This window comes from Panthera leo, chromosome A1, assembly GCF_018350215.1.
Source record: "Panthera leo isolate Ple1 chromosome A1, P.leo_Ple1_pat1.1, whole genome shotgun sequence".
Lineage (NCBI taxonomy): Eukaryota > Metazoa > Chordata > Mammalia > Carnivora > Felidae > Panthera > Panthera leo.
The window spans coordinates 128,497,043-128,516,335 of record NC_056679.1 but is presented as its reverse complement, the minus strand read 5'-3'; the positions used below and the strand labels follow the sequence as shown (position 1 = coordinate 128,516,335).

General features: G+C 37.6%; 1 protein-coding gene across 1 annotated transcript in view; it reads left to right on the top strand.

Annotated features, from left to right (window-relative positions):
* ELOVL7 (ELOVL fatty acid elongase 7) overlaps positions 1-19,293 on the top strand; it is a 72,810-nt gene that overhangs the window by 40,892 nt on the left and 12,625 nt on the right. Inside the window, exons 2-5 of the mRNA XM_042939704.1 lie at positions 4,777-4,874; positions 13,633-13,823; positions 17,372-17,452; positions 18,311-18,367. Of these exons, the coding sequence (XP_042795638.1) occupies positions 4,811-4,874; positions 13,633-13,823; positions 17,372-17,452; positions 18,311-18,367 (393 nt within the window). The 5' untranslated portion in view covers positions 4,777-4,810. The remainder of the gene's footprint in view (positions 1-4,776; positions 4,875-13,632; positions 13,824-17,371; positions 17,453-18,310; positions 18,368-19,293) is intronic.

The following is a 19,293-nucleotide window of genomic DNA, read 5'->3' as shown; positions in this document are numbered from 1 at the left end:
GCATTTTATTTTTATTTAAAAAATTTTTTTAATGTTTATTTTTGAGAGAGAGAGAGAGAGAGAGAGAACGTGCAAGTGGGGGAGGGGCAGAGAGAGGGAGACACAGAAGCTGAAGGAGCTCCAGGCTCTGAGCTGTCAGCCCAGAGCCCGATGTGGAGCTCGAACCCATGAACTGAAAGATCATGACCTGAGCTGATGTTGGATGCTTAACTGAGCCACCCAGGTACCCCTGTTTTATTTTTATTTTAGAGAGTGAATGGGGGAGGGGGAAGAGGGAGAGAGAATCTTAAGCAGGCTCTATGCTCAGCATAGAGCCCCATATAGGGCTGGGTCCCACAACCCTGGAATCATGACCTGAGCCGAAATCAAGAGTTGGATGCTCAACTGAATGAGCCACTCAGGCGCCCCAACTGAGCATTTTAAATTGGTTATTAAGGTGTCAGTTATGCTGTCAGCTAGAAGATACCTCTGTACCTTCACCACCTAGAGTAAGTTTCTTCTCATCTCTATGTTGTTGTCCAACAATCAAGTGTCATGCTAAATCATAGTATGGTTAGGGGTAGTGGGGAGGGATGCCTGAGTCTAGTCTAGGAGTAGCACTATATCTTTTGCAGGACAACCTAGGCTGCCCCAAATTCAGTTGTTAACAGTTTTCTAGACCAGTCCCTACAATGTAATATTGGCATCCAGTCTATCACTGTCCAGCTTAGAAGATTCTCAGCTGCTTCTTGTCACTTCCAGCAAGCGAAAAGATCAGGTTTTCTTTTCATGCCTCATCCTTACACAATTTTGCACATTCCTTATCTGCTGGTGGGCCCACTTGTTGGATGTCAAGTTACCTACAAGGAAAGGATCAGTGAGCGAGTCCACACTCCAGGAATTTGGGCTAATGGATCCCTTTCTTACCCCACCAGTCCCCTCCATCTACTACCTGTTTGGAGAAAACATCTGCTTCTGCTGCTCCTTCCCATCTACTGTGAGTTGGTTCTCTGAGTACCTTCCTCATCTCCCTTCATCTCAGTCTTATGTAGTGTTTGGGATTAGAGAAACCAGCTCTGTTTACTGCCTGTGAATATTTCTGACCTGCCTCAGTCTAGCTTCTTGAGTTTTTGTGCTTCAGTGAGAGGAGAGGAGAATATCCTGTGTAGAATCAGTGAGGAAAAAAAAAAAAGAGGAGGAAGGAATTGCACAGAAAACAGAAATGTAACCTCATCATATGCCATATATAATTAGAATCTTTTACTCTGGTTTTGAGTAATTTAGACAGCATCATTTGGGCACTTAATCATGAGAATAATAGCTTGAGGTCTGTTTTATCGGTGGTTAAGGTGGACAGGCAGGTAGCTTTTAGCATGATCTGATACACTCTTACCAAAACAGTTGGAAAACATCAAGGGAAGAAGCATTATAATCCGTGACATACCAGCTTTTAAAATGAAAGTAGTAGAGTTTTCTCTAGATTTATCGTATAAAATGACATTCAACTCTAATAGATAGTGAGTTTGGCCAGATAAGGGACAACTTATCTCTGCAAGCAATGATGTCTGACTGATTAAATGTTTATTCTTTATCAGATTCTGTGCTCTAAACTTAACAAAAAGGCATAATCTCATATGGTCCTCAAAACTAACTCTGAGTTAGTTTATCTTGGCAGGTTGTAGAATCACCATATTACAGATTAGGACATTGAGCTTTCAGTTTGCCCAGAATCACACAGCTATTAAGTGGTGGGATTCAAACCAAGCCTTTTGTGACCCTAGAGCCCCTGCTCCTGGCCCCACATCATACCTTCATTATGGAAACGATCCATAGGAAAGCAAGAGTCCAGGCTGACTCCAGCAAGACTCTGGCATCACCACAGCCAATCTTGAGTCTGAATTCAGCTCAAGGAGACAGAATGTGTCAAAGCCAGGCTGAGATACTTCCCTGAACTTGGAGAGATCCTCTGGAGGGGACGAACCCTTGAGGAAGTAAGATAAAAATCTCTCTTTGGTGTATATGTGCATTTCTGTGTGGATGTTTAAGTAGTAATGTCCCAGCAAAGATATGGCTGATCCTATTCTTTTTTTTTCCTTTAAAATATTTCAATTCTTTATTTTTGGATAAGTAATATATTAACATTAGTTTAAAACTACAGTATGAGATCTACCTACTATCCCTGCACCCCAGTTTGTACCATTCCCTTACCCATGGATATCTTTTTACAGTCTGTTTTGTGCTAAAATAAATAAATGCAAACTTGTATTCTCATTCCTTCCTTCCTTTTTAATGTAAAAGTTAGTCATTTAAAAATTATGTACCTTCCTTTGCTTTTTTTCACATAGACATTTATCTTGGATATCTTTCCATATCAGTACATGGAGCACTTCCTCATTCTTACTTACAATAGCATAATATTTCATGGTTTAGATGCATTATGATTTATTAACCAGTCCGCTTTTAATAGACACTTGGCTTGTTTCTAGTCTTTTGCTGTTACTAACTGATGCAATGAATAACCTTGAATATATGTCATTCTGTACATGTGCATGTGTATCTGTAGGATGAGTTTCTAGGAGTAGCATTGCTAGGATAAAAGATACACATTTATAGTTAGTGCCAAATTGCCATTACTAAGGGTTATGCTCATTTGCACTCCGACCAGCACTGTATGAGTTTGCCACAGTCCTGTCAACACATTTTTGGATTTTGGCCAATCTGATTGATAAAAATGTTTGGACTTTGGTCCATCCGCTATAATAAAATATTGTAGATTTCTTATCTGATTAAAATTAAACGAGTTTTCATATGTTTAAGAGCCATTTGTATTTCTTTTCCAATGAAATTTGCCCATGTTTTTCTTGACTTCTAGGTCTTTTTCTTATCAATTTCTTGGAACTCTTTATTAAGGAGAGTAGCATTTGTGTATGAACTGGACATATTTTTTTCCTGTTGGCCATTTTTTACTTTTTACTTTTTTCCTCTTGATTTTCATGTGGCTAAATTTGTTAGTCTTCTCTTATATCTTTTGGATTTTAAATCAAAGTTAGAAACTCCTTTCCCACTCCAAGGTGAGAAAAGTGTTCTTTTTTTGCCATCTAGTACTTTCATGGTTCTGTTTTTCTTATTTAAATCTTTGATCTACTTGGAGTTTATCTTGGTTTATAGTATAATGTTTGGACTCAGTTTTTTTCTAGATGGCCATCTAGTTCTATCACACCATTTTAAAAAATGGTTTTATTTATTTTTGAGAGAGAGGGAGAGAGAGACAGATAGCATGAGCAGCGGAGGGGCAGAGAGAGAGACACACACACAGAATCTGAAGCAGGCTTTAGGCTGGGAGCTGTCAGCACAGAGCCTGATGTGGGGCTTGAACTTGTGAACTGCGAGATTAGACCTGAACCGAAGTCGGACGCTTAACCCACTCATCCACCCAGGTGGTCTTATCACACCATTTTTTGAAGAACTGCTGGCAATTCAGTGCCCATTGGTTTGAGATGCTACCATTATCATATACCATATGTCTTAAAATATATTTATATATTTTGTATTTGTAATATATTTGTCTATATATTTATATATTTTGTGTATATATGTATATATATATTCTAAAATGGATTTATTTCAGAATGCTAGAAGAAAGTTTGAATTTTCCTGTTGCAGGCATAAAGGATTTCTTTTTTTATCATGATAAAATTTACATAATGTAAAATTTACCATTTTAACCATTTTTAAGTGTAAAGTTCAGTGGCATTAAGTACAGTTACATTGTTGTGCAACTGTCACCACCATCCATCTCCAGAGCTATTTTATTTTCCCACTTTATGACTTTGAATCAAATACACTGTTCATTTGATAACACACCATCCACTTGTAAGATGTATGCTAATTATAGAGAAGTTAAAATGTGGGAAAGTGTACATCTGAGTATTTACAAAATACTGTTCTAAATTCTTAACGGTATTTGATGTATTCTTGGATGTTCTGCTCTGTTCCATTGGTTTGCTTCTTCATGTGCCAGTGTCACACTTTAATTATTAAAGATTTAGAATATCTTTTAATACATAATAGAGCTAGTTTCCCATCACTTATCCCTTTCTTTTTTCTTTTCTTTTCTTTTCTTCTCTTTCTCTTTCTTTCTTTCTTTCTTTCTTTCTTTCTCTCTCTCTCTCTTCCTTCCTTCCTTCCTTCCTTCCTTCCTTCCTTCCTTTCCAGAAGACTTTTTTTCCAACTATTCTTATCTTTCTGTCAAGATAAAGGAGGCAGCTTTTCCTTGGTTGTTGTGGATCTTCTTTCCTTCCTCTTTCTACCTGTATTCCACTTAAATTGTAAAGACTTGCATATAGAAGACCTTATTATGCCTGAACATCAGCTGTAAGTTTTGGATCAGAGTAGCTTCTCTGAAGGTTTGTATATCTTCTTGACTTTCTTCTACTAGGTTTTTATTTCAGAATTGCCATGGGAGGTACAGTCCTTTTCTGATCTGTGTGGTTTCAATAAAAGGGAGATACGCTTATGAAAGTTCTTAGAATCATTTACTCCTTTTATGTCTTTTACCTAGAATGTCAGCCTTTTTCAGCAAAGTAAGCATTGTTCTTATAATGGTGAAAAATCTTAAATGTTTGCCACTGTATCAGGGTTTAATGTGATTCACTAATGCATTTACCCTCAGTACAAGTTTGTTTTTTTGCCAAGTATTCCTATTAAATATTTAGCATTTATAATATTGTTATATTAGAATTTGGCTTTATTTGCATTTATAGATCATAAACTCATTTCTCTTTTATTTTACTGAAGAACCCATTGTAAGAGCCAGTAAATCCTGTGGAAAATGGCCTTCAGTGATCTTACTTCGAGGACTGTGCGTCTTTATGATAATTGGATCAAAGATGCTGGTAAGTAACCAAATTTCCTACTTAAGGAACATCTTTCCTTTTCATATCAGATTCCTATATTTCATAGGATTTTAGTGAAACAGAATGAGAGACTACAACTTAATACTCCCTTGTAGACGCTTCAGATATTGATTTTTATTACTAGTTAATGAAACGGAAGTGTCACTGTTCTCATTACAAATATGTACAAAGAGCTACACAGATGTTTATTTATAATAATGTTTATAACAATGAAAATAGCTTTAATATTCAGTGAAAGAAATTGGTTAATAAATGATGGTACATTCCAACTCAGTAATCATTAAAACTGATTTTTGAGGCACAGTGCTCTTAGCTTGATTCTGCCCTAATGCTCCTAAGGGAAATAGCACTTAATGCCATTAATGATAAATCTTGAATGGGAGGGCCTGCACCCTCAGGGATGTATCAGAAAGGGCAGGGAATTTTCATAGGGCAATCTCTGAGTAATACTGAAGTGTCTGCCTTCTTATTTTGCACATTTTAAAAAATAAAAATCAATGTTCCAGAAGAACGTTTAGTGCCAATTCAAGTTTAAATATGTTAAATGAAAAACAGGTTATAAAACATCAGTACATTTCTTTTGTGAGAACACTTGTTTCTGTGTGATGGGATTATGGGTAGTTTCTATTTACTTATCTACGTTTTATTTATTTATTTTTAAAGTTTATTTATTTTGAGAGAGACAGAATGGGAGAGGGACAGAGAGAGAGGGAAATAGAATCCCAAGCAGGCTCCCCGCGCTGCCAGTGCAGAGCCTGATGCAGGGCTTGAACTCACAAAACTGCAAGATCATGACCTGAGTTGAAACCGAAAGTCGGATGCTTAACCAACTGAGCCACCCAGATACCCCTACTTATCTATGTTTTATACCGCACAAATGTGTGTTGCTTTTATAACCATCACAAAGCATTTAAAAAATATAACAAAGGCAAAACAACTTTTAAGTAAACAAGCAATCGGAGTGTGGTAGAGCTGAGTTGGACCTAGGCTTCTTCAAAGAACTAACTCCTCACATTAGAATGTAAGACACTGAAGCTCAGAGATATGACCTTCCTGAGACTGTGGTTAGTTGTTGGCAGAAAAGACTAGAGCTTTTGTTTTCTGATTTTGATTGGTATTCTGGTATTTCACATTTGAATTATTTTACACGTATTCACCACCATCACTACTTTAGATTAGTTCTTCCTTATCCAGAAATCACATGTTCATCAAATGCAGGAAGAAAAAGTGTGACCTCTTGGCATTTAGCGCAAGTGGAATTATTTTCTAATTCATGCGGATTTCAGCAAAGATACACTGTCTCATGGTTGCCATCTTTCTCAGGAGACTGCTAAAGACCAATTTTATTTCACTAAAAAAGGTCTCAACAGATTTGCCCTTGAAGAACGCCAAGGGTTTTTTTAGTATCCTATAAATAGAGCAGCTTCAATCTGGCAGGGGGATGGAGAATGATTATTTCCATATTTCTCCCTTTTTTTTCTTTAGTTTTTCAGTGAATATAATGATTTTGAGAACACACAGATTTCTTGAGAGGTTATGCTTCTCTGAAAATTTACAGTAGTTCTCATACATTCAGTATTTAAGTTCTAATTTTTTGTCTCGTTCTAATGGCTTTCACTTTTATTTGTTTTATATTTTTAAAAATATTAATATTTTCATTGCTTTTCAAAATAAAGGTGTACCTTGCTACCCAAAATCTCATGATTTGAACTTGGGAGCCAAATAGATTTGGGTATATTTTTTGAAATGGACCCATCTGGAAGCACAAGTTTCTTGCTATCCAAGTCTTGCTGTTCACTATACCAAATGCAAGAGCTCAAGAGATTCAGATAATCAATATCCTAACTCAAGAGCCAAATCAATTTAGATAATGACTAATACCTGTATACTGCTAGAAGTATAAAATGTTTTTAAATGAACTGCTTCTGAATTCCACTTCCACTTTTATCCATGGAATGACTCTTTTTTTTTTTTTTAATGTTTATTTTTGAGACAGAGAGAGACAGAGCATGAACAGGGGAGGGTCGGAGAGAGAGGGAAACACAGAATCCAAAGCAGGCTCCAGGCTCTGAGCTGTCATCACAGAACCCGATGCGGGGCTCGAACTCACGGACCGTGAGATCATGACCTGAGCCGAAGTCGGCTGACCTGAGCCGAAGCTCAACCGACTGAGCCACCCAGGCTCCCCGGAATGACTCTTTTTTATTAGGAATACTTACATTGAAAAGCTGAGTAATATGAGAATAAAGGATATGAGTAATATGTAATAATAAAGTAATATGAAAATGAAGAATGATAAAGGGCTGGAAGTGGTTAGGGAGAGAGGAGAGAGGATTTAGGGATGTATAATGAGAAGACCTAGATTTAAGTTCTACTTCAATGGACAGGCTAGGTGGTCTTGAACAAATGATTGTCTGTGTTAAATAGATGTTTCTTTTTTAGCAAAACAGAGGTGAGAATGGTACCTATGAGCTACCAGACAATATACATGAAAGTGCTCTGTTACTTAGGAAGTATCTCAGCATAAATGGTGGTGGTGTTACAGATGACGGAAAGACTACTTTCCTCTGAAAATACTTTTAATGTAGCATATGCTTTTTTCAAATATCTCTTCCTATTTTTTTAACTCAGGGACTAGAGGGTTAAAATGTTTTGTGTTAGATTTACAACTTTGTGAGAACACTATCAGGTGTAACAGGAGAGGTTTTTGCTTCTGCTTAGTGTGATATTGATCTCAGAGAGCCATTAGAAATCACTCCTGGCCATCTCAGTCCAGTTTTACTTTGCTTGCCCTGGGAAGGTCTGAACCCATGATCAAGGGCCAAGAATTTCAAATGTATTCTTGGCATTGGCCCTATTCCTGAGTAGCATTCGGGAAACCTACTGTTATTCTTTGGTTTTCTGATTGCTAGGGAAGTGGTGATACTGCATAGTTATTTCATGTGGAAAATTCCACAGCTACAGATTTAAATATGACTTAATTAACACTAAGCTGTAAGAGGATTTATGGTGATTCTTAGATATGAAATGTCAAATTTTGAAATAATGTTCTAGTAGCGTTTTGGACTGTAGAAAAACGGAAACTTTTTAATGTTTTAGAAGTAACTTTCCTTGTGTTTTGTTAGTAACAATGGCTTTTCAAACCTAGTTATGATCTTTTTACAAGAAGACGGAGTATGAACAAGGTTGCTGCCATTCGGAACCTTTAGTATTTCACTACGTGCTGGAGGCACATGTTTGCTTTTCCTTCCAACTTCTTCATCTTGTTGGTGCTTTGAATTTTAAAGGGTGTACTTGAGCTAGTACATGCTACTTAAGAAGAGAATACTCTCTTACAAGTAGTTGATGGAAAAGCTCATTAAAATTCTATGTATGTGGCACTTCTACTTTCCCTGTACTCTCTCTCTCTGGAACACTCTTTGAAAAAATATTGTTAGCCTAGCAATAAGTCAGAACTGCGATAACCACTGGGGTATGGATTTCAGACAACCTGCCTTCCTATCCTCTTATTTCATCTTGGCTCTCTTTACTTATGACACTTAAATCCAGCCCTGATGCCAAATAGAAGGTACATGAAACACTCTTCCCCTCAGCCTCTTGTCTGTGGGGAAAACAGAGTTCACTTCACCCCTGAACCTTTTATAATTTGTGGGATCACAGAGTGAGTCTTTATCATAGACTTTAAATTTAGTCTGATCACAGCCTTTAAATGTCATCAAGCAGTCCCCTCTACAACTCCCTAAACAAGTCACCATCTGTACGTGATTTATAGACATCTTGTCGTGGGGAGCCCCTACCTCACAGGGACGTGGGCTTCCTATCTAGAAAGGTATAACCATCATTGAGAAAGAAGGCAGGAAAAATGAACAGTTGTCAGTGTTAACAATAACCAGAGTCATGAACATCATGTTAAAGACTTTGACTTTTATTTGCTCAGTAGGGAGAGCTGATTGAAGCAGAGGAATAATCTGAACAGAGCTGTACTTTTAGAAAGTGAACTTGGCAGTTGTATGGAAGACAAGATGTAGCAAATTGGAACCAGGGCAGGGAAACCACATAAAAGACCACTACAGAGCACGTAGTAAGGGATGCTGAGGCCCTAGGTGTAGGTGAAAGAAGCACTAAACCTTTGGTTCTTTTTTGTGTGTTTGTTTATTTTTGAGGGAGAGACAGACACAGAGTGTGAGCAGAGGAGGGGCAGAGAGAGAAGGAGACACAGAATCAGAAGCAGACTCCAGGCTCTGAGCTGTCAGCACAGAGCCTGATGTGGGGCTCAAACTCACAAGCTATGAGATCATGACCTCAGCCGAAGTTGGATGCCCAACTGGCTGAGCCACCCAGGTGCTCCTGAACCCTTGGTTCTTAACTCTGACAGTTCATAATGGTCACCTCAGCAGCTTATGGATGCCTGGGACCCATGCCCTAGGATTCTGATGCAGTTCGGTCAGGGCCATTTTTTTGACGATTTGATTTTTAAATCCTGCAGAGGTGATTCTGCTATGCTGACAGAATTGATATGTGTTGTAATAATAGCAATGCATAATTACTGAGCCCTTATGTTGTGCCAGGCTCTCTACACATAGGCTCTTTACATACTCACTAAATCCCCTATGAGTTACATGTTGCTTTATGCCCAATTCACATATGAGGGAAGTAAGCGCGGAAAAGTGATATCAGTGGCCCAGGATCACACGAGTCAGTGGGAGAGCCCAGGGTCAGAACCCAGGCCCGCTGACTCCAAAGCTCACTAAAAATAGGATTTTAAAGCCCCCAAACTTGGTATATTGTCTTATGAACATAGCATGAAATTAGCTAGTTTTTGTTAAAAGATACAATGGTATTTTTAAATTTACAAAATGTGAAAGTTACACATAGGATTTTGATAGAAGGTATATGATTAAAATGTTAAATTACAGGAAAAAATTATCCATTTTAAAGTGTTTTTTTTTTCCTGCTTCCTGAGCCAGCCCAGCATGCTTTTCCTGCCTTGTTTTCTTTCTACTGCTACCAAAGGAAAACAGAAAGATGATGTCATTTGATATTTTTCCCCCTGATGTGTCAATAAAAGAATAAAATAAAATATATCTTTAGTTCAGGAATTCCTTTACCGACACACAAAAAACCCTAGTTTTCAGTCATGCCTACGATGTCTTTTAAGAACAGAAACATTTTAAATGGCTTAAAGAAAAAGGCAAAAAGTGAAAATCATCCATACTGTTACCATCCAAAGGCGATAATATTAATATCCTACCAGTGGTCTTCTTTGGTACTAGTTTTCAGTCTTTATTTCATTGGAGATAAAAACTAGACATATTCCTGTGGCTTACAATGCTCCTCTAAGCTTCGGATTATCCACCGACAGGAAAAATTCAACAAAGTTTGAGCAGTTCTGATTCTGTCCGTTAAGTCCCCATTTGTGTGACAACTTTTATTTATGGAGACTTCCCTGGTGAGTTACAGGCCTGTGGCTAGCATTCCTCATGGCCGTTTACAGATGTTTGGGGAACTTGTTGAAGAGAAGGATGGTCACTAACAGAAGCAACAACATGCTAACACACTAACACAGCACATCAGTGATTTTAATTTTAATTTTAAGAACTTTAAGATTTAATTTAAGATTTTAATTTTAAGAACTTTGTGTTTTTATGAATGTCTTTCAGCAAACTTTTGTTGAATTTCTATCTTGTGTAGGATACTTGACTGAAATTGTTCCTGCTGAGAGCATCAGTGACTTCCTTTTATTAAATCCAGTATCACTTTTCAGTCTACATTTTACTTTGTCTCTCTGCTTCATTTTATCCTTTGACTCCTTCCAAAGATTAACTCTTCACTTGGCCTCCAGATAGCCTACTTCTCTGGTTCTCCTTCTGCCTCTCTGGCCACTCCTCATTCTTTTTTATAGTTTTCTCATGTACCATTCCTCCTGTGAAGATTGAGTCCTGAAGATTCTGACTTGAATCACTCAGGCTTCTTACTCTATGCTCTTTCCTCAGCCACTTGCGTGGCTCTATTGTTCATCTTTTATGTGATAATGACCCCCGATAGTACATCCTTAGCCCAGATCTCTCTCCTAATTCCAGATCCAAATATCCAGGTGCCTTTGGAGGTCTCCATAGAAATGTTCTAGGGGTGCCTGGGTGGCTCAGTTGGTTAAGTGCCTGACTCTTGGTTTTGGCTCAGGTCATGATCTCACAGTTCATGAGTCCAAGCCCCATGTCAGGCTCTGTGCTGAAAGCTCAGAGCCTGGAGCCTGCTTCGGATTCTGTGTCTCCCCTTCTCTCTCTCTCTGCCCTTCCCCACCTCAAAAATAAATTAACATTAAAAAAATTTTTTTTAATAAATAAAAAAATATTTTCAGGGGTGCCTGTGTGGCTCAGTTGGTTAAGTGTCCAACTCTTGATTTCATCTTAAGTCATGATCTCATGGTTGGTGAGATCTAGCCCTACATCTGGCTGTGTGTGGACAGTGTGGTGCCTGCTTGGGATTCTCTCTTTCCCTCTGTATTTCTGCCCCATCCCTCCCTCTCTCTCTCTCTCAAAATAAATAAATAAACTTTAGAAAATATTAAAAAAATAAAAATATTTTCAGACATCAAAATATAGCCGTAATACTATAATTACATTGAAATAAAACATCATCATCATCAAGAATTCAACCAGTATTTATATTTTCCCAATTATCTCATAAGAGTATCCTTTTTAAATGTTTATTTATTTTTGAGAAAGAGAGACAGAGTATGAGCAGGGGAGGGGCAGAAAGACACACACACACACACACAGATTCTGAAGCAGGCTCCAGGCTCTGAGCTGTCAGCACAGAGCCCGATGTGGGGCTCGAACTCACAAGCCGTGTTAGATCATGACCTGAGCTGAAGTCAGACGGTCAACAGACTGAGCCACCCAGGTGCCCCTTTTAAGGTATTTTTAACTGCTAGTTTGGTCACTTTTTATACTTGATGCATTAAAATAATTACTCAAATTATTTATCCTGTAATAATAGCTCATATTATAAATAATAATAAGTTTGACTTTAATGTTTTTTTTCCTTTTCTACTTGAACAACATTTTAAATATATTAAGAATGCTTAGATTATATCAATTTTTCTATCAGTCTATATATATTGATCCTTTTTTTGTGGTCAATTGGTGTTAAGAAACTTGTGGGACAAGTCCGACATTTTTTCATTTTAAGATTTGTTGCTTCTTTCTTCATGCTTATAGAAATTTTGTTTATCCTTGCAATACAAGAACTGTACATACATCTGTATTTGTTTATTCATTAGTATTTACTTCCTGATACATGGTAAGTATTTTGACATAAAGATTAGTTTTGATTTTCATTTTTTCAGAAAAATATTTTATGATCTATTTGAATATTTTTCTGTTTTTCTCCTGTTCAGGAATACCTGTTATTTTTGCAAGTCCACTGTTGATTTGGCATATATATTTTTTTCTCAAATGCTTTTAAAAAATTTCATTATTGAAGTATAATTGACATACACTGTTATATTAGTTTTAGATATACAGGATATTAATTCAGCAGTTCTTTACATTACTCTACACTCACCATGATAAGAGTGGGTACCATCTGTCACCATTACAGCATTATTAACTATATTCCCTGTGCTGAACTTTTCATCTTCAAAGCACATTTTATCTTGAGTTGCAGTGTTTTAAAAAAATGTTTATTTATTTTGAGAGAGAGAGCACATGAGTGGGAGAAGGGCAAAGAGAGAGGGAGAGAGAGAATCCCAGGCAGGCTCCATGCTGTCAGCATAGAGCCCAGTGTGGGGCTCGATCTTAGAAACTGTGAGATTATGACCTGAGCCAAAGTCAGGAGTCTGATGCATAACTGATTGAGACACCCAGGTGCCCCTCAAGTTGCAATTTTTAACTGATCTAATTCTCCTGGTCTAGAATGAGCAGTGACCAGGTGAATTTCTCTTTACATGGTTATGAGGCCAATATAGTCCCCCCCCCCCAAATGTCAGGTTAGCTAGCCTATTTTGGACACCTAGTCCCACACTTTAAGTAGTTAACGCTAAGGTCCCTTTCAGTTCTCTGATTCTGTGATACAGAATATATGGAAATGTCCCAGTTTCCTTGGGGAAAGAAGAAAGTCAAGAAACAGCAAACAGAAACATATTTTTATATATAAAAGAATATCTGGGTGGAGAAACTCTAAAATGTTGCTAGTGGTTATAGATGGATGGTGGAACTTTGCTGCATGTCCTCTGTTCCCCAGATCTACTCTGTATCCTGTGCTGGACCGTGAGGAACACAGTAGACTATATCCACAGGCTTACTCTCCTACCATCTGGTTCTGGTTGGTTTCAACCAATGGAGAACCCCAGGAAACTAGAAAGAGAGAGAGAGGAGAGTGGTATTGAGATGTTAATTCCCCAGTCACTTCCATTGTTGCCTTATGCTGGCCCATTCCCTCCACTGAAGGTCACAGCTCCTCTCCTGGAGGGCTTGTCCATTTGACTCCTGGGTTCTGGTAACCACTACCTGCCTCCCTTTGTCCTTTGAGGCCTGTGGTGGTAACAGCCCTACTCTTTTTACTCTTCAGTAGGAGCCCTACTCCTAGCCCTTACTCTTAGGCTTCCATAGACAGTAGTGATCATTGACCAAATAGTCTACTGTCAACATTAGGATCTAGGTGCTTGTTTAAGAAATGCTGGTTGCTGTCAGTTATTTCTTGGCTCAATGAATGTGCACTTACATTTTGTTTTTAGATCCAAGAGTTGAAGACTGGCTCCTCATGTCCTCACCTCTGCCACAAACCATCATCCTGGGATTCTATGTCTATTTTGTCACTTCTCTAGGACCAAAGCTCATGGAGAATCGAAAACCCTTTGAACTCAAGAAAGCGATGATAACGTACAATTTTTCCATAGTGCTGTTTTCTATGTATATGTGTTATGAGGCAAGTGTCTTCAGTATTCCTAATGGGAGAATTTTGCCTGAGTCTTCCTGTTTTTCTGTCATTATATGTCTTGTTATAATTATAGTGATGACTCTTTGAGATTTAAGGAATTTTAGAAATTTAGCTCACTAGAGCAGGTATTTGCTAAAAAAAATTGTTATGTATAGACTGGGTATAGAGGATCTCAATATACTCTACCTCACAAGTAGTGAGAAAAATTAACATTAAGTTTGGGGACTTGCACATACCTAGTCTTAATAGATGATTGAATGAATCTATACGTGTTAGTTTTCAGGAAACTCATACATGGAGAAATTCAGTAACTTACTCAAAGTAGCATAGCTACTGTAGTATTAGTGGAGGACCAATATTTGAATCCAGGTCTGTCTGACATCAGGAGCTCATCCTGACTCTGTAATGAGTTACCATCACCATGGTAGGAAGCTCTGACGAGCTGTAATGTAAGATGGTAGACTGTTTAGGTTCGATTTAGATGGGCCTTGTAGGGACAGGGAATTTAGACTCCTACAAAGCAGTACCTGAGGGAGTCTGTCCCTTAATTGTTACTTTGTTAATAAGAGAGATGAGGATCTTCCAGGACCCAAGAGTGGACTCATGGTTTCTCTCTCACCCACTCTGCTATTAACAACCTTCACCCAGCCTCACTTACCTGCTTTTCTGTGATTCCTTGCTTCTTTTCTAATACTGGCGGTCTCCCTCATCCTCTACTCCTTAGTTACTTCTTTGCAGCATAGCCTGTGCTTCCACAGAACTGGAACTCTCTAGGGCCCACCATGACCCCTCTGGCCCCTCTTGACACCATGACCTCTGCACATGCATCCCTCCCACCTGATTCCTGCTGCGAATCCACCTGATTGAGTTACCTTAAATCTGCTGGAGCCTCATTACCGGCCTCCCTGCAGTCTGGACTTACCTTGCTACCTTCTATTTCTTCTACTTTATTACCAAAATTAACTACAAGCTACCTTACTGTCCCTTCCAGATCGTGAATAACTGAAAGGGAAAGAGTAATAGAGGTGGTCTAACCAGGTTATGAGAGATAGGAAATAACTGTAGAGCCTATAAGAGAGTGACCTAGTAGCCAGGAGACCAGGGACCAGTTAGTACCAGTTATGCTACTAACCAGCTGCCTCATTTTGAGCAAGTTACTTAACCTCTCCGGGCCTTACTTCTCCTGTTTTACAGAGTCAGGATTAAACCAGATTGTCTCTCAGGTCCCTTTATGCTCTGTGTCTGATTGTGCCATTCAATGTGATATCCCCAAATACATTTCTCAGGAAGTAATTAAATTATAGCCAGTAAGTTTGGTTTCCTGTTTTAGCAATTGCAATGTAAAAGAAGTTTTGAAAATATCTGAATTTGGCAGTTTCTATCTCCCATTAATCACTCATACTAGAGTTACTTATGTGCCAATTTTGGGTTTATTACCTGCCAAATGAACATTATCACTCGTTCTTCTTAATTGCCTGAAATATAGACATATATGTCAGAAGTTTTGTAGACTGTTAAAATGTTCTTAATCTTAATATCAGGAAGGCGTTAGGCTTCACTCTGTCTTTAAACAAAGACTTTTGACAGCTGGTCAGGATGTCATCTCCAGAGCACCGAACACATGGTTTACTGGGTGTAGCACAATTGCATTAGGTCTACAGAGGAAACACCTCCACTAGGGATGTTAGGGAAAATATGAACAAGGTGAAAGGGAAGTACACCAGACTAAAGGATCCCACGTGCCTTATCGTGTAGTGATGGTTTTGAATGTGCTAATTACTTGGCACCAGTCAGACATTAATAGAGAGACACTGGTGAAGACCACCCAGGAGCCCATGTCACAGGGTTTCTCTTGTCCAGCTCAGTGTTTATTTGGGGTAGGGTATGGTGGAGAGCCAGCATCCCCATTTAGTAAGTGGACTTTCAGTTTTACTTGTATCAGTTAGAAGATAGTCTGAATGGAAGAAAATATGACACTCACTGACATCAGGATTTTGTACAACAGAATTAGCTGTTTTTGCACCACATTCCATTGTTCCCTTGAGGAAAAACTTATTGACTTGTTTTTGTAAGTTATTTTTCTCACTCTTAAAATATGTCTTATACTTTTGTGAATCTTAAGATAATCTTTTTTTTAAGATTTCATAATTGACCAAGTTAAGAGTGAGATTAAATATCTTATGAATTAAGCTCGGAGTTGATATCAGAAAAGGATGGTATGATTTTGAACACCACAATCTAAACAGTTGTTTTAGCTCCTTTGTTTCTTTTTGTTTTTCACCATTAAAATATCATTCTGCTAATGCCTCATAAACTTTTGCCTTTAAAAATTAATTTATGATAAAGTTTTCATTTTAGCTTTAATAGTAACTAAAAGTAGAAATTTAAAATGTGCATTAATGGCAGAAAATGATGTAACCATTATACTGAAAAAGAAGGCATTTATTATACTGAAGAAGAAGATGCTGGCACTTGAGAGAATAGGATGTCAGAGATGAGCTGATCATATTGTGAGGATACTAAGTTAAGCCAACCATTTATATGTGCATTAATTTAAAATTAGAACCCTTGGATGAGCACTGGGTGTTGTATGGAAACCAATTTGACAATAAATTTCATATATTAAAAAAAACATACTAGAAAAAAAATAAAATAAAATTAGAGCCCTTAGCTTTTCATTTTCAGATACTGTTTCATTTTTTAAAATTTTATTAAAGTTTTAATTTGAATCAGATAGTGTTTTAAAAGAACTTCCCACCATCATACTAAAAGAATGTCCATATAAATCTTTGAATTGAGGTTCAGATAACAACAATAGGCTTTTTCTTCCCACCACTAGTCTATGATTCCTTAGTGGGTGTGCTGGAATTAAGGCATGCCAAATTGCACTCTTACTGATAACATTTTCCTCTCTTACTTGTTATGTGAATCCAAAGATGAACTGATCTCTGAGTCTTGTGTTTCATCAATCTTGATTTTAAGACCCACAGACTACCCCTTCACATTATACCCACTAGTGAAGGACAGGAAAATGCAGTTATGGCAACCCTCTTATGAGTACCGTGAGGAATCTTGGTTTGCCTATGTATTTTATTGACTAATTGAGAAGACTGGAAATCACCAGAAAGGACTATTTTCAGACCCACTTATTCCCTTCAGAGTACACAAATACGCTAATGGGCATATATAGATGTACACACATGTACATATACTGACATATACCTACCAGTATTTGCTGTTGAGGCAAAACACTCCCAATGTTTTATTCTCCACCATATCAGAATAATCATCCTAAGAAATGGACACTTGAATATGAACACAGTTGATAGAAATAATAGATGACTGTACAATTTTGAAAATTCTTGTTGCTTTGACTATCAATTGAGTTGCTAGTTCTAACTGTTCTAGCCTGGCTTTCCCACTGACCTGAATGCTGGCTCAGCTGAGAATGTGGTGAGGAGGCACAATCAAAACTACCTTTATTATAGCTGTTGAGCAAATGCTTCCTTCTTTAATATGCATGTGCTCTCTTACAGTTTGTGATGTCTGGCTGGGGTACAGGTTATTCATTTCGATGTGAAATTGTTGACTACTCACAGTCACCTTTAGCGCTGAGGGTAAGTTTCTCTTTGGAATATCTTGTAACTCAAATTAAATGTTAAAACTTCTGAGATTCTATTTTTTAACACTTAATGTGAACTCAGAAGAAGTAAATGACTCATCTATCAGATTATATGTATTGAGAGAAAACTAAAAGTTATCAGAAAGAATCAAATGAAATCAGGTGTGTAGTTTTCTGTTAAATGAAAATTGGTACTTTTGTTTTTTAACTTCCTGGACTTAAAAACAAATTCATATCTGGTTCCTCAAAAAAAGTAAAAATATAATTCCCATATGATCTGGCAATTCCATTTCTGGGTGTATACCTAAAAGAATTGAACACAGGGACTCAGGTATCTGTACTCCCCTGTTCATAGCAGCATTATTAACATGTCCACGGACAGATGAATGGACAAAGAAAACATGGCATATACATACAATGGGATATTATTCAGCCTTAGCAAAGATGGAAATTCTGACACATGCTATAACATGGATGAGCCTTGAGGGCATTATGCTAAGTGAAATAATCAAGGCACGAAAGGATAAATACCATATGATTCTATTACATGTGGTGCCTAGAGTAGTCCAATTCAGAGACAGAAAGTAAAATGGTAGTTTTCTGGACCCATGGGTGGGAGGGGAGATCTTACTTAACAGGTACAGAGTCTCAGTTTTGCAAGATGAAAAGAATTCTCTGGATGGATGGTGGTATTGGTTGAGCAACAAAGTGAATGTACTAACTGCCACCAAGCTGAACACTTAAAAATGGTTAAAATGGTAAATTTGGTTATGTGTATTTTGCCAAATTAAAAAAATAAAATTTTCCTCTGTATAAAAATAAGATAAATTTGTATCTTTGTGTGTTTCTGCAGATGGTACGCACCTGTTGGCTTTATTACTTCTCCAAATTTATTGAGCTATTAGATACTGTGAGTATGTGGTCACCACATTTGGTAAATGTTTGATGTCTCAATGGAAGCAATAAACTGCTAGAGTTCAGTTGTTGTCTGATAACTTTGGTTATCTCTGTACTTCAGGCAGAACTCCTATTATCTCTTACCTTTTATTATCAGTAATTTTAGAGAATAGATAGGATAAGCTTTTTTTTTTTTTCTGGTCTTTTGCAAATTCCAAAAGGTTTTTTTATGTATCTACTGCCTGATTAGGATAAGCACGTAACTGTCATATACATTGCAAAACTGTGTATCTTTATGGAGATGGATGACAGGTGTTTTGGGAAGCAAGCTCAGGAATCAAAGAGCAGAAAACATTTTACCTTGGGTTCTGCCAGTGTAAAGCAAAGCACTCTGTCATCCATATTCCTTTAAGAGGATAAATGCTTCATAATTCTTAAACATAAATTAGGATATCATCCCTGGGGTAACAGTAATTTTGGTAATATCAAAACTATCTCCAGCTGCCATTCTGAAGTTCATGCTTACTAGGTGTTCTCTCTTCCCACATAAGATCCTTTGAAGATCCTTTGAATTTGGATGACTGGGCTCTGGGAGAAGCAAGTGCCATGGAGTAGGGTACATGATGAGAGGAGAATGCTGTGTACTTCTGTTTTCAGAGTAGCTTAGGAAAGCTGGATATTTATCATATCTTTGGGATATGTGGGTCTTAGTTATCTGGAACCAGTTCTGTCTGTCTAAGACAGACAAGTGTGTTCTATCTTCAGAGTACATACAAATATATTTCTTGTAGCAAATCTCAACATGCTTCACCTTCTCACCTGAACAATCACATAATGTTGGAATTGGAAAGGACTTTAGTGAGCATAGCATACAGTAGTTCTCAAACTTGGGCATGCATTAGAATTGCCTAGAGGGCTTGTTAAAAACACAGATGCCTG